At 42.0% G+C, this 15,494-nt stretch overlaps 1 protein-coding gene across 1 annotated transcript in view; it reads left to right on the top strand.

Moving 5' to 3' along the window:
* Positions 1 to 5,567: 5,567 nt before the first annotated feature.
* Positions 5,568 to 15,494, top strand: part of SEC24A (SEC24 homolog A, COPII coat complex component) — a 36,144-nt gene continuing 26,217 nt past the window's right edge. The window contains exons 1-2 of the mRNA XM_035105466.2: positions 5,568 to 5,788; positions 14,631 to 15,149. Coding sequence (XP_034961357.2) covers positions 5,710 to 5,788; positions 14,631 to 15,149 — 598 coding nt within the window. The 5' untranslated portion in view covers positions 5,568 to 5,709. The remainder of the gene's footprint in view (positions 5,789 to 14,630; positions 15,150 to 15,494) is intronic.

The raw sequence follows: 15,494 nt of genomic DNA, 5'->3' as shown, positions 1-15,494 counted from the left end.
CCTCCTCTCTCTGATGTGGATGGTCGTGGTCGGCTGGTGGGGCGTTTTGCCTCTGCCCGGGTCCCCCTCGAGCATCCCGCCGCCCAACGAAGGCTGCTTCCTGTTCCAGACGCTTCTCATTCAGAAAACAACCGCCACCATCGCCCTATAGCTGCCATCAAAGGGTCTGTTCGGAAAGATGGTCCTTTCCCTTCAGAAGTACTTATGGGAGGGGGGTCTCGCTGGAGAAAAGACGGCTGCGGCTTCAACCCAAACCCGCAGTTATTCCATCAGATATTGTGTTAGGCAGGATGCATCCACCTCTTATTTCCTCACCCCTTTATTATAATTGGGTGTTTTAGGGTTCCAAGGCCCCCTCCATATTTACCACGGGGTCAAGAGGAACATTTGAAAAATGAGAGATATTACTAGATCTGGTGGTCCTAGATATCATTAGGCCTTGCGTTGCATAGCTGCCAAGTTATCCCTTATTTTAAGGGATTTTCCCTTATGCTGAATAGGCTTCCTCGCGAGAAAAGGGAAAACTTGGCAGCTATGTTGCGTTGAGTTCTTTGCAGCGCAAGCCTAACCGTGACTACTCAGAAGTAAGTCCTGTTGAATTAAATGACGTTTACTCTCAAGTAATAGTTATGCAGCAGGTGAAAGTGTTCCTGCTACCCTGGGGTCTGTCAAACCACTGTAAGGCACAAGAGCCCTGCTAGTATGTTTAGGTTATTTTATTTTATTTTTTATTTATTGCATTGTACTTTTGTATTTGTATTTACTGTAGTTTTGCTATACTTTCTTTTTAGTAATCAGTTCATCACTTTGGGGGCTGTGACCAAAAAGCAGTACAGAAAATAACCAATGATGATGGCTGGTTTGCAGTCCCACACAGTCTGTGCCTTTCCCTTTCAGGTTCTCCTCCACCCCAGATGCTATGCAATAAGGACTTTGATATTGCCACATGTGTTTGTATATTTGTTGCCAGGGTGTGGGAAGTAGGAATACCATTGCCTCACACTGTTAGCTTCAGCTGCCCTCAGAATGGGACTTTCAGTAGGGAGCAGGGAACATGAAAAGCTCAGACACAATAGCCCTTCCTCACTCAGATCCTCTGGACTGTGAAGGAACAGGCTCAGGGTGCACAAGAAGGGTGCATGTTGTTGCCAGGGTACATGAAGCAATCATTTGGAGATTTGGGGGGGGGGGAGATGGGAAGAAGGGGGGGAAGCAGAGGGCAGAGGCCATTGGGCATTTAGCTCTGTTGGGATGCTGCCTGGTAAAGATAGCTTATCAGGCAACATTGGGGCGAGGTAGTTGGTGAAGTGGGGTGCCCCTGCTACTCTTTAATATACTGTACAAGCCTTTCCTCCATGTGACTCACTTGTTGAAATGTTAGGCATTTTGCTAACATTATATAATTATATATCTGTTTTTGGTCATGTTTTGCTTTTTAGAACGCTAATCGCACCCTGAGACACTTCATTCAAACATCAAATTACCGTAGGTAGGTTTCCAGGGTGCAAAGGGATTGTTAGCAACTCTGCAAAGGATCATAGCCTTAAGCCCACTAATTTCATTAGATCATCTTAACTGTATGCTGAATTGTGGTTAGGATGTGAATATAAGTAAGGTCCAATTGCTAGGTTCTTCTTTGTAAGCATGACATATTAGCTGGATGTAAAGATAATAATGATCTGGGCACTGAAATCCTGCATTCAGGAAGTCTTGGTAAATAATCTGCTTGTCTTATTTTGCAAAGTATTGTTTGCAGCATGAGAAAAAGAATGCCTGATTACCTTGATTCTTCCCATTGTATAATGCTTCCTTAACTTTTGGCTGCTGCATAGTTTAAGTTTTCAGTATTTGATCAACAAATGTATTCTGTACTCAAGTATTAAATAACTCAAGCGGCTGGCGTCCTTACATGTAACTTTGTAACTGGGGCCAAGAATGGAATGCACTAAACTATATTCTACTAATATCATTTCAAATAATTTTAGAAAGTAAAATAGTTCTGTGATTAGGAAATGCTTTACTAGGCAAATATTTAAAAGGGTTAGGTAACATTCGTATTGTTCAGGGCAATTATAAGTAAAATTAATGTGGTTTGGAGTTTTGTACTTGGTTTTTCCCCTTTCAGAAAAAAACTGAAAATACAATGGAAATAAGACTTGACTAATTAATGGGATAGGGATAAAGCTTAGTCAGTGTGACCTTGTGTCAGGGGAATGGCCCATCTGTAGAAAATTCAACATGCCAATGTGCCAGGTTCATCAGAAACATTGTCAGGATATTGGTCATAGGAATCTAGCAACCATGTTCTTCTCTCGTCATTAAATACTCCCTCCATTAAACACAAAAAATGATTGTGGCCTTCCTCCACGATAGAAAGATTGCATCATGGAAACGTCTTCTTTCACAAGTCACTTACTAAGGATGTTTTTTGATGTGCAGTAAAAGCCAGAATGAATCTTGTTGATTTCATTTTGATAGTATCACAGTTCTCTGCTTGCAGGATGTGTTCTTTGCCTTTTGGTATTACATTGTACAACCTTTTTCCCAACCCCACCCTTTCAGGTAAGGGATGTATTGGGACTCTCTGAAGCTGAGAATTTACTTCTTGTGACAGTTTAATCTAAAAAAAATTAAAAATTGACACAGGAACTGCATAAATTCAAGCCTACCAGCGAGCTACTTTTACTTTTATTTATTAAATGTCTATACCACCCTTCATCTGAGGATCACTGGGCAGTTTTAAAATATTAATACCACAAAAATACATAACAGTAGCAAGAAAAAACCCAACCCCCAGTGTTTAAAAGGCCATAGATTGTTTTATTAGCAAAAGGCCTGGGAGAAGAGGAATGTTTTTGCCTCTAGTGTGTGCTAACAATCATTATTTGCTACTGTCTTTGTAATAATAGTGTTATGAGTTGTGGGTACCAGATTCCCCTAAATTCTTGGGTCTGATAGGTGTTAGAATTTAATCAGTGTTTGGGGTATTAAAATTGATTGCCAGACACAAAATTTAGCAAAGTGTTAAAATACTGGCCAAACTAGCTTCCTATTTTCAGGAAATCTCCTGGGAGATTAGCCATTAACCAAAGACAAAGGGAAGGTAATGGGCCATTAGGAAAGCCAGACAGAGGGCACTTTTTGCCAGGCAGAAAATGGGAGGGGTCTGTTCCTCAACCCAGATTTACCGGTAGTTTGGAAGACAAAGGAGAGTTTTGAGGTAGAGTTTTAGAGGTGACTTTAGGATTGGGTTTTTGCAGCAATGTTGCAGTCTGTAAAATGCAGCAAGTTGGAGAGAGGGTCAGAGACATGTTTGACAGCATGTTGGATTTCTGTTTTAATCCAAGGCTGCAGCTACCGGTATGGAGGAAGCTAGACCCTCTTGGAGTGTGATGATGAAAACCTTTCCATTGTAGTCCCAGGTTGTATATATGTGTGAATAAACCATATATCATAAAGACACTACCGTACAGTCTCTGCTACTCCTCATTTCCTGAATGAAACATGAACCCTGTGTAAGCACCTAGAAACCCCTGGAATCTTGCACCACTCAGAGATTGGTGTAGCGTGCAAAAATACATATGTATATGCTTACCTTCTGGCTTTACCAACTGGCTTTAGATCACATTTTGAATGGCAGATGCAGAACATAGGGTGCATTTATATTCCGTTCCATATATCTACAAAAAGGAGGCTGAGCTAGAACACTGTAGAGTCCATGGACTGTCATCCTCACAAGTGCTAACAGTTGTTTCTGGGAGGGAAATGCAGCAAAAATGTATCTATTGCATTTAAATTATAAATCAAACCACAGTTAGCATAGGCACAGGGATTTGGCAAGCACTGAGGTACATTCGATTATCAGAGCCTGCAAAATTGTTTTGATCCCACAACTGAGGTGTAGAGCAGGTTGGTGTGAAAATGGTCTTCCAAGTCAAATCCTGCTGATGCAGAGCTTCCCCACCACTGTACTTTCCCCAGAAAACATGGGCAAAATATTACTAGAAACCATCCTCCCTGAAAAAGTATTTCCCAGACAGGAAAATATTCAAACTTAGCACCATGCTTATTATACTTCTATTGATACGTATATTAGAAGAGAGTGGAGAATTCACATCATTGTAGAAGTGAAGGCTGACATTACAAGAAGATAATGGGTGGCAGTCATTACTTGATGAAGACATAAAAAGCTTTTATACTTTATACATGGCATTCTGTGTAATGCCATGAGTCTGAGGAAGGAACTAATGCATTAACACTATTAGGTATCTGAAAAAGTGTGCATGCACACAAAAGCTTATACGTACCAAGAACAGTTGGTCTCTAAGGTGCTACTGGACAATTTTTTTATTTTTTTAAATATTTCGACTGTGTCAGACCAACATGGCTACCTACCTGAAACTATTATAATGATTTATATTAATTTATAATATAAATACTAGATTGAGGAACATGTTTAACTACATCATAGTGGTTGAATTCTTTCAACAAATGATATGATTAATCAATTGGTTAAAAAAAGACCACAGATATGTAGTATCTTGGTTTCTGTTTTAAATATAATGAAAATAAAAGCCACTCGATAGCACTTTTGACATGCTTGTTTATATTTATTTATTTTTCAGCAAAAAAAGATTAGAATGTGGCAGAGTGCCCTTATATCTGAAAACCTGAACCCTCTGGCTAATGGGGGAACCTATCACTGTCATGTTGGTGCCACTATATGAGGAGTGGGCAGAAAAAAGTTTTCAACTTTGTTTCAGCTCATTGGAGGGGAGAAAATAACTTTTAACTCATTGGCGATTCTATATAATGAACATTTCACATACTGTATACCAACAGGCAAGTCCCAAAGCCTGTACTCCCAAAATCATATAGTGTATGTAACGGAGTAAGTAGGTTAGTAGGTTCCTGTATGTAGAATGATTTGGAAGTGACCATTTTGCCTGCAGAATGCAAAGTAACTCGTAAGAACAGCAACCATACCCTCAACATTTATTTAGATAACTATCTAAACTAAATACATTAAACAACAGTCTATAAAACAAGCAGCAACAGGAACCGCCCCCCCCCACGGCCCAAGCCCAAACACGCTGGGTCTGGCTGGTGGTAGTTATTCGACAGCGAAGAAAGCTCACTCTGCACATCCTCAGAGATACCCTATTATTTGTTCGTCGCGCAGAATTACTGTGGGTCATGTCTTGCATTGAAAATAGATTTTCCGCGAGCTCGGTTGCAACGAACTGATACAGAATAGAACAGACTTCCTCAACCTCGGCCCTACAGATGTTTTGAGACTACAATTCCCAGCATCCCTGACCACTGGTCCTGCAAGCTAGGGATGATGGGAGTTGTAGGCCAAAAACATCCGGAGGGCCGAAGTTGAGGAAGCCTGGAATAGAACCACAAGCAAAAGTCCGGGGCAGCGCGCTCGCCGCCCTGTCCCTTTAAGCACCCCCGCCTCCATCTCTCCCGGGCCGCTGCTCTTCAGCCATAAGCCCCGCCCACGGCCCCTCTCGCTCACTCTGTCCCGGAAGTGCCACGTGTACGGAGTGCGCTTGCGCGGCTGCGTCCGGGCTCTTCCGGTGTGAGGAGGGTGAGCGCCTCCCCGCCCTCCCACTCTGGGCTTGGCGCTGGGGCCGGGCGCGCAGTCACGGGAGCCCGCGCACCGACAACCTTCCTGTCGCCACCGCTGCCACCTCCACCACCATGGCCCAGCCGGGGAGAGCCGCCGCCTACAGCAGCCAGAACGGGGCTGGGCAGCCGCAGCAGCAGCCGTACAGCAACGGTGAGTGAGGCCAGGCCGCGTCCGGGTGGGGTCGGGTGGGGGCAGCACACGGGCTGCGCGGAGGACCCGAACATGCCTGCGCTGGTGGCTTCGGCGCTGCCGCAGGTCTTACGCCTGGAAGGACCCTTGGGAGGGGGCGCGAGGCGAGTGAGCGCCACCAGCAAAGGCAGGGAGCGGGGTGTGTGTTTGTCTATATGTGTCTAATGAGGAGCGCTGGGTTTTCCTTCTCGTTTGTTAGCCCGCCTTGCTGTTAGAAACAAGGGCTAGACGACTCACACGGCTTTGGGAGAATGGGAGGGTTTCTACTTCTTAACCCTGACCCAGACCTTAAGGCTTCGTTTCCTGACCGGCTCCTTAAGTCGCGGTCACGGCTTCTCTAGTAGCGAGTGACTAATGGGGAAATGCTTTGAGCAGTAGCACTCTGATTGCTGTTGTTGTTGTTCAGGCTTGGTTTGATATCCGGGTTTGGCTTCATGGCAGACCTTCGTGTTTCCCTGCTATGAGACTCGCGAATGTGGGTGCCCTGGTGGCACCCTTAAAAGCGAAACGTTCCTTGCCGGAATATTCACGTACCTTAATGCAGAACAAAAGGAGAAAGTGTCGAGTGACTGCTCCGTACAACCAACTGCTCTTGTAACCCTTTAAAGGTAGTTTCTCGATTTCACAATCACTTGATCAATGATAAGTTGCTTCTTCGGAATAACAGCCCCAGAGCTTTTTGTAAGAATGAACGGCTTGAGGTGAGGAGGGCTGCGCAGTGTGGTAGTAGCTTTATTTTGTGTTCTTCAGCTGCTACAAAGAATCTAGTGCATCATGACCAAGAACTGCTGGTGTGAGTATTTGGATACAAAGTATAACATCGAATCTCTTTTATCTCACTGATTGCTCAAGTCTTTTACTGTGGAACAAAACTATAATCTGAGACTCTGTGGATACATGTCTGAACTATGCCCCTTCACCCACAAGTACACCTACAAATGTTTCTGGGTTAAGCAACACAATTTGTAACCTTTAGATCTGGTCCACTGTGCATTTATGTGGTTGGATGGGGCTGATAGAAAGCATTTGCTATACAGTATATCCTTAAATTGTCCTTGTTGGAAAACATAGGAGGGGAGAGTGCTCTTCTGCTTGAATCCTGTTTGCTGGTTTCTCACAGGCAATCACTGTGAGAACAGGATGCTAGAGTAGATGGGTCATTGGCCTGATCCAGCAGGCTCTTCTTTTGCAGCCCAGTTTCCGGATTTCTATTGTCTGAAAGACACTTTTCTTACTGATTTCACCAGTCCTTAGTAAGTACAGGATTTATGGGAATGACCACAGAACTTCATTATCTGGAATAATAAAATGCTATGGCTGGTGGCAACATTCATAAGCCACGGCTTATGAAACAATAGACAAGCACCATGGAAGTATGTTCTTCCCTATCCCTCCTCTTCGTGTTGCATGCTAGCTATAGCAAAAACATTCTGTCTTCTGTTAAGCCAGAGTTCCCATTACATACCAACTGGGAAACTAACTTAATGTCAGTCATCCTGATTTGCTAGCAAGCATCAAACCAATGAATTATTGCTGAGACGTATCGTGTGTAGAGTTTTGTAAACCATAGCATATAAAGCTCTGGACAATGCTGCCTATATTTCCCAATGATGCCTCTATGTAGCAGCAGAGTGCTGCACATTAGGTTCACATAAAATCAAGTTGCTTGCTCTTGATCACATTTCTAAGCAGTATCTGAAATCTGTGTAGCACCTTAAAAAGGAACATTTCTTGTTTTGGAATCCAAGGAGGAAACTAGGTTACAGATTCACTGTGGCATTTTAGAATACTGTATCTTCACTTAGCTGAAATATCCTTGAGGCCTCAGTCACCATTTTGAACTTGGTTTGCCTATGTGGCACTATATTTATGTGGTGGTGGGAGGATCTTGATTCTCCCCCCCCAAAAAAAGTATGGCTCTTACACTTAAATAGCTGCACATTTATACTTGAATATCTGCAGTTGAAATGGCTAGCTTTAAAAGATTGTTTTATAAAAATCATAATTTAATTATTTGTCTCATAAGAGATTCTTAGTAAAGTTTAGATACATGAATGTGGCTTGTGTTTTGTCAACATCATGAATGGCTCATATAGCATAAAGACAGCCCTTCTTCTGAACAACTTGTGCTCTAAATAGAACAATCTACAAGCAGAGAGTAGGTTGCCAAAAAAGTGCTGCCGTTAAAAATGCACAGTTCTGAACAAATGAATTTAATCATATGAACCTTTTAATGAGGGTGAAAGAGGAGAGCGCAAAATATGGTCTGAAGCTCAACATCAAAAAAACCAAGATCATGGCCACTGGTCCCATCACCTCCTGGCAAATAGAAGGGGAAGAAATGGAGGCAGTGAGAGATTTTACTTTCTTGGGCTCCTTGATCACTGCAGATGGTGACAGCAGTCACGAAATTAAAAGACGCCTGCTTCTTGGGAGAAAAGCAATGACAAACCTAGACAGCATCTTAAAAAGCAGAGACATCACCTTGCCGACAAAGGTCCGTATAGTTAAAGCTATGGTTTTCCCAGTAGTGATGTATGGAAGTGAGAGCTGGACCATAAAGAAGGCTGATCTTGAGAGTCCCATGGACTGCAAGAAGATCAAACCTATCCATTCTTAAGGAAATCAGCCCTGAGTGCTCCCTGGAAGGACAGATCGTGAAGCTCAGGCTCCAATACTTTGGCCACCTCATGAGAAGAGAAGAATCCTTGGAAAAGACCCTGATGTTGGGAAAGATTGAGGGCACTAGGAGAAGGGAACGACAGAGGACAAGATGGTTGGACAGTGTTCTCGAAGCTACGAACATGAGTTTGACCAAATTGCGGGAGGCAGTGCAAGACAGGAGTGCCTGGCGTGCTATGGTCCATGGGGTCACGAAGAGTCGGACACGACTAAACGACTAAACAACAACAACAACAATATAGATGGAGTAAAGAAGAAGTAAGTTTAGAACAAGCTGAAACAGGGAAACCAGTGGCCTGGATCAGACATAATGGGAAACATGAATGAGCTCCTCCTGGCCTTTATTTATTTATATGCATGATTGGAGGAGATTTGTTTAGCAGAAAACCAAGGTTTCTAGTTATGCCTAGAGAGGCCCTGAGGCCACTGGAATATGTGAGGGAAAGGAGCAAAATATCAGGCTAGTCTGATGCTTCACAATAATGGGAGAGTTCTTTGCTTGTGGAATTAGGAATTGGTTTGGCCACCTCATGAGATGAGAAGACTCTCCGGAAAAGACCCTGATGTTGGGAAAGATTGAGGGCACAAGGAGAAAGGGATGACAGAGGACGAGATGGTTGGACAGTGTTCTCAAAGCTACTAACATGAGTCTGACCAAACTGCAGAAGGCAGTGGAAGACAGGAGTGCCTGGCATGCTATGGTCCATGGGGTCACGAAGAGTCGGACAACAACAACAACAACAACAACGTCTTAAAGGAACTTTTTGACAGAGTAAATAAATACCCACCCTTTACACATGTCAGGCATACCGCTGGCCCACATTCCTTTAACACCCATACCACCACTGTGCAAGGCCAGCAGCAAAGCCCTAGTCATTGTGTGAGCTGATATTGTGGTTTGCTATCTGGAAGGTAATGTTTAATTGTATGAATAGGACCCAAAAATCTAAAGACTGTGTGTAAGGATGAATGTAAATGTAGAACTTTCCAGGTCTTTCAGTTTGTGAGCTTCTGAGGAGACCTGAGATTCCAGCAAAACTTGCCTGTTGCAGCCTTACATGACACACGTATTTCTTCCTCCACATCCTTTATACTCTAGTGATTCATTTCATTCCCAGAGAATTCTCATTGGACTTACCCTTGATGCTTTGCATCTCTTGATGTTCTCACTTCGGCTGTTGTCATTTATTTTCATGACTCCTGGGACAACATATACTAGCAGTGGGAAACTTCCAGCCTGTGGGCCTAATTAAGCCTGGCATGAGTCTCAATTTGGTTTTTGATGCCTTTATCCACAAAACACACCCACTTGCCCCACATCTCATGTAATTAGTGGTATCAGGTGTGAGACAGGTATGGATTTGGCTACAAAGGAACAAATGAGGGCTGAGGTCCTGATCATTCTTTTTGAAGTGGTGCTCCCTGCCAGGGCCAATTGATAGTTACTGGCAGGGAGTCCCATTCCGACTGGCTGTACTAGGGAGTTATTTGACCAAAATAGTGCAGTTGAGGGGGACTAACTTTATCTGTTTGGAGCAAGCTTTGAATTCAGAGCACTTCTTCCAAATGGTGCATTGATCCTTCTGCAGATGCATGCAGAGAGGGAAATACAGTTTGGAGGAATGGTTATAGCAAACCCCTTTGAAGGTATGCTTCCCATCTGTAACCTGATGTTGTGACAGGTAGGTGGTCTCTCACCTGTCAAAGTTACCTTGCCTGGGGGGTGGGGAATTGGGGATCCATCATGATGGCTGCCCAGTTCCCCACACCTGCCTTATACTGATACCAATCCTGTTTATCTTGATTTGAATTTTGTAATTTTGCTGTCTAGTATTGTTTTGATTCATTTATTGTATTTATTATACTTTTGCTGTACAGTCAAACCTTGGTTGATGAACATAATCCGTTCTGGAAGACCACTCGACTTCCGAAATGTTTGACAACCGAGGCACAGCTTCCAATTGGTTGCAAGAGCTTTTTGCAATCAAGCAGAAGCTGCGTCGGATGTTCAATTTCCAAAAAACATTTCAATACTCCCGAGTTTTCGGCATATGGGAGCCGATACGTTCCAAAGAGGAGGCATTCAGGAATCAAGGGTTGACTGTATATTTGTTTTGTATTGGGAATTATTTTTATTTCTCCTGTGAGCCACTTTGAGCCCAAGTTAGTTGCTGGGGAAATGACATACAAATATTAAATAAAATCATTTTAAAAATCTGCCAGATCACTTACCCTAAGTATTACAAGGATATCTGGATATTCTCCAGAACACATCTGCCTCGATGCAGATCTTCTTAACAAAGAATGCTTACAACACTTTCATATAATAGAAGAGTGGCAAGCTCTAAAGAATGGAAGAGCAGAATTCAGCTTTGAACGCCAGCAATGAAATGTATACAGGTGCAATTATAGTCTGGTATACCCCTGTTCATATCACCCATAAGTTTGGTCCTTCCACGGGTAATTTTGTCTTATGGCAACTTCACATACTCTGTGTCATTTGATTACTTTTCAAAATTATGTGACATTCCTGTCCTGGAACAACAGCAGGATATTATCTGGGGATGGGAAGGGAAAGCGCATTCCTAAATTTACTCATCTTCATGAAATCTGGCTTGAGGAATTAGAAATCAATGAGAGCACACTTGACTGTTAGAAAGTGTGGGATCTTGCTGCTTTCTGAAAAACAAAGTACAGATCAGTTGGAGAATTGACTGAATTGATGAGCTGTCATCTTGAAACTGAAAATCAAATATGAAAGAGTATCTTAGACTACTCATGTTTGGCAGTTACAGTATGCATAGAACACACAGCTTTAAAATAATTATCATATTGGCTACCAAATTATTATTTTAATGGCTGGGACATTTTGCATGCATGGGGAATGATTATCCCAGTAAAAATTATGCTGTATGGTAGGTATTATTTCTCATGGATCTTAGCATTTTGTTTTAAAACAGCAGAATTGATTATTCAGAAACAGATTGTATTTTGCGGAACATCACCAATGATGAAACTAAACTTATATTTGTTCACCAGCCACAAAACTGAACAAATAAACATCTGTTTCAAGATAAGCTATCTAAAAATGCAAAATTAAAAGATAGTCAGCATTCCATACCCAAATTTTTTGAGGAAACTGTTTTGGCAGGTTGCCCTTTATTAAAGATTATTTTCCAAATTATGCCTCTGTTCTTAAGGTACAATTTGAGAGAATGATGGGCTTCCTGATACTGAATTTTCTCAGAAAAGTTTTTAAGAACTATTCTAGGCACCCCAGCTCTCCATGAGTATTTTCTCTGAAGTGAAGTACCCGGTAATACTTTGGATAAAATTGTATGTGCATTTGAACCTTTTCAGGTATTGAACAATATTGCTAATAGATCCAAAGCAGACTCCCCAAAATCTATTTTACAGAAATGTTGTGTTTATGTACTAAAATGTTGCTGAAAATTATTTAACTGACATTAACAGTTGTATTGAGGAACCCAAGTGCTTACCATTCTCACATTCTACAAAATACCACATGCAGTTCTGCATTAGAAATATTGGAAATCCCCTTCAGTTTGCACCTTGGTGTCTGTCATTATTTGTTACTTGCTTAGTTATTCTACAACTGCAAGCACTGGAAATATATTTGTACTCCAGCTGATAAATTTGGTAAAATCTACAAAACAAGGCCTTTTATAATGAAAATAAGCAGGCTGCACAGTCACCACATCTTCCTTGGCAAAATTCTTTTTGAGCCTGATGCTCTTGATCTGTTACTTGGATCAGTGTGGTGGTATTTGATGTGACTCTTCAATAACAGGAAAGACTCCTGCAGTTATTTGTTGTTTCATCTTATTTGTAGCTGCCTGTTTTGTGTTTTTGTTTTATGCCTGCATTTGTTTGTGTATGGCCTGTGGCTGAAGCAAATTAACTATACCATGGTCCCATCTCTTACTGCCTCATGGCGGCTTGGAGCCAAACCAGATGTGACACAGGATACATGGGGAACATCTGCTGACAGCTCCTGTTCTGTTTTCAGTTTAATGCAGTTGCAGCAGATTCTAAATTTGATCAAAGCAGTAGTTTGGGATGGTCATGCCCCCCTCTTCTTTCACATTTGTAGGGGAGACATCAGGTCAACTTAATATTTCCTCTTTGGGGAGATGGATGGAAGTGTTGGATTTTTTTTTAGGGCTAAGCATCCCCTTCCCACAGCTGTTGCTCTGATCAAGCATGGAGCTCTCTGTGGCTGCATTAAAGTAACAATCAAAACTGTTGTGATACATTCCATATCAGGCCCATAGGGAGCCTAAAAGTTTTGGGAAGGGGCACCAAAAAAGCAATAGGGTATTTATCTGGTATGTAGGACTTCTAAGGACAAAATTGTAAACTTGTTTTTATTTAACCTTTAACTGTGCTGCAGCTTGTGTACATTCAAAATATTTCACTAAGCAACTTCAACAATTGCTACTTTTCTTGCAATCAATTAACAAAATGGTAACCAAACAAGACAAACTACTACCGGTAGTAGAAAGTCAAGAATGAGCTTCAACAGTATTCTTAGTTCATAACAAACGTTTTATTGTTTTTGATGCTACAAAATGTAGTGAATCTAAGACCAATGCTCTATCATCATGGTGTTACAGCTTAAAAGAGCAAGATCTGCTTTACGTTATTACAGTACTGGCAATAGCTTTGAACCTAAGACTAATGTTAAATTAGGAAAGCAGATATCAGCTGTTGCAGTACTGCTTAGAATAGTCAGTGCAGTCTTAATTAAAAGACCATGTCCTGGAAAAGCTGTTCCATATTTTGTGAGCTCATATGCAGATTGCACCAATGATGGACATTCTTCAGTAAGGGACTTTACCAACTCAAGCTCTGATTTCAAGTAGTCTAGCTTTTTACAGCGGTCTGGATTGTGTTTCAGTATTTCACTGAGTGGATTCAAATTGTCCTCATTCAGCGCTAGAGCAAATGTTTGCAAGCTACAGATAAAACAGTATTGTATGTCTCCTTGAATGTGTTTTTTGATTTATGAGTGCAATGGTCAATAACTCACCTAATTGGTGAATTTAGATACTTAAGAACAAATTGACCAGCTCTGTCAATCTTCCTTCTTTCCATTTTAATGGAAAGCATTTTGCCCTTGTCACATGATGTTTCATGATAGACAGATTCTGCTCCAGTACCAGCCCAAATAAGAGCATATTTAAGAAGAAAAACAAAGGTTATCATGTTCATTTTCTAAAATAAATTTAATTATCAGTTTATTAAAAGTTTGGGGGTGCAGAGAATTTGGGGGGCAATCTCCCCTGTCCCAACTACAGACCTGCTTCACGTGCCTCCTGCATAACACCCGGGTTGGTGATTCAGGGAGTTAACATGACTTAATTCCATTCCCTTGTGTAACCATGTGCCAACCAGCTTGCTATAATGCTACAGTGCTAATGGAAAGGGTCTCTGCTTGATTTGGGGCTATTTCCTGTCTCCTCTGGTAGCTCCCCACCTCACACCAAAGGCCTTTACTAAGGGTTCTTAGAACCTTTGGAGAAGATTTTTAAGGTCACAGGGAAATATAGTGAGGAGCAGTGGGTTTTGAATTGCCTTGGTGCAAGCTTCCCTTCTTTTTGTGCAACCATATGATGGCCCTTGTATGTAGTGATTGCATACCTTTTTGTTTGACTGTGCAAAATCTTAAACATGTTAGCTCTTATTATACCCATGGTGAACAATGATATGGGGGCTTTATAATGTGAAGCAAATTGGCAAAAATTGCATATACAGTGGTACCTTGCTTTGCAACTGCAATCCGTTTCGCAGAGGCGGTCGCTCGCTGAAGGCATGCTTCTGCGCATGCCATGTAGATCGCGTCTGCGCATCCGATGCTGTGGAACCCGGATGTAAACACTTCCAGGTCTGCAGCAGTCGCTCGCCGAAGCGGTCGCTCACTGAGGTAGGCGTAAACCGAGGTTTGACTGTAGTTAAAGATATGACTGCTTTCCCGGTGGCTTTCTCTCTGCCTTTAACTTGTATCTTCAGGAAAATTTAGTTTCTGTTCCTGAAATGTTTGTATTCCTCAATGGCAAGAATATATAGCATTTATCCAATTATTTCCCTCCTTCCCCAGGTCCTGTACAAAACCCAATGGTGAATTCATCACACTTACCAGGTGGACAGGGATACAATTCTTTTGTCCCAGGCATGTATTCTCAGCAAGCGCCTGCAAAGAATCTGGTGCATACATCTTCTGGACCCTATAACTATGGTGCACCTCAGAACGCTTCACCTTTTAGTAATTATCAGGGACCTGGGCAGACTCTTAATCGGGCACCTATTGGATCTATTTCTGTAGCAACAGCACAACAGGGACCTGTTGCCCAGATGCCTCCTCTATCGCAGAACTCAACTGCTGCATCAAGCTCTGCAGGTACCTTTCATTCTGGAGTTAATCTCCCAGCACACTCAAACTGGCAGTACGGACAGGCTCCTTCAATTCAGCCAGCAATGGGCTCTCAGCCAAACCATTTTGCTCATGCAGGGGCAACTCAGCCATTGTTACCTTCATCAGGGAATACAAATCCATCAGCAAGCTATCATGTTTCTTCTGCTGGAGGTCCTCCAGTTCAAAACAGCTATACAAAGCCAGGTAAGAAAAGAAATTCTCCCAATATATTTCTGCAACTGGAGTAGTAAAGAATATTGACTGTCATTCATTGTGAGCATTCTTGAGTCTAGACTTTTGAAATAATGATGTACTTAAAAGCAATCAATTTTGGAAAAACGAATAAATGTTCTCATGTGTATTGTGGGTGGAAATCAGTGCTTTTTTCTGGGGGGATGCAGAGGTACGCATACCCCTAAACATTTTGTGAATCTAAGTTTAGCCTCATTGAGGGGCAGTATTTCAATAGGGGTAGGAAAATGAGTGTACCCCTAAACATTTTTTAAGATAAAAAGCACTGGGTGAAATTCAACATTGTGCTATTATTAT

The sequence above is a fragment of the Zootoca vivipara genome, chromosome 2 (genome assembly GCF_963506605.1).
Source record: "Zootoca vivipara chromosome 2, rZooViv1.1, whole genome shotgun sequence".
NCBI classification, from domain to species: Eukaryota; Metazoa; Chordata; class Lepidosauria; order Squamata; family Lacertidae; genus Zootoca; species Zootoca vivipara.
Note: the sequence above shows the minus strand (reverse complement) of the source record. Positions and strands in the feature narration are given on the sequence as shown.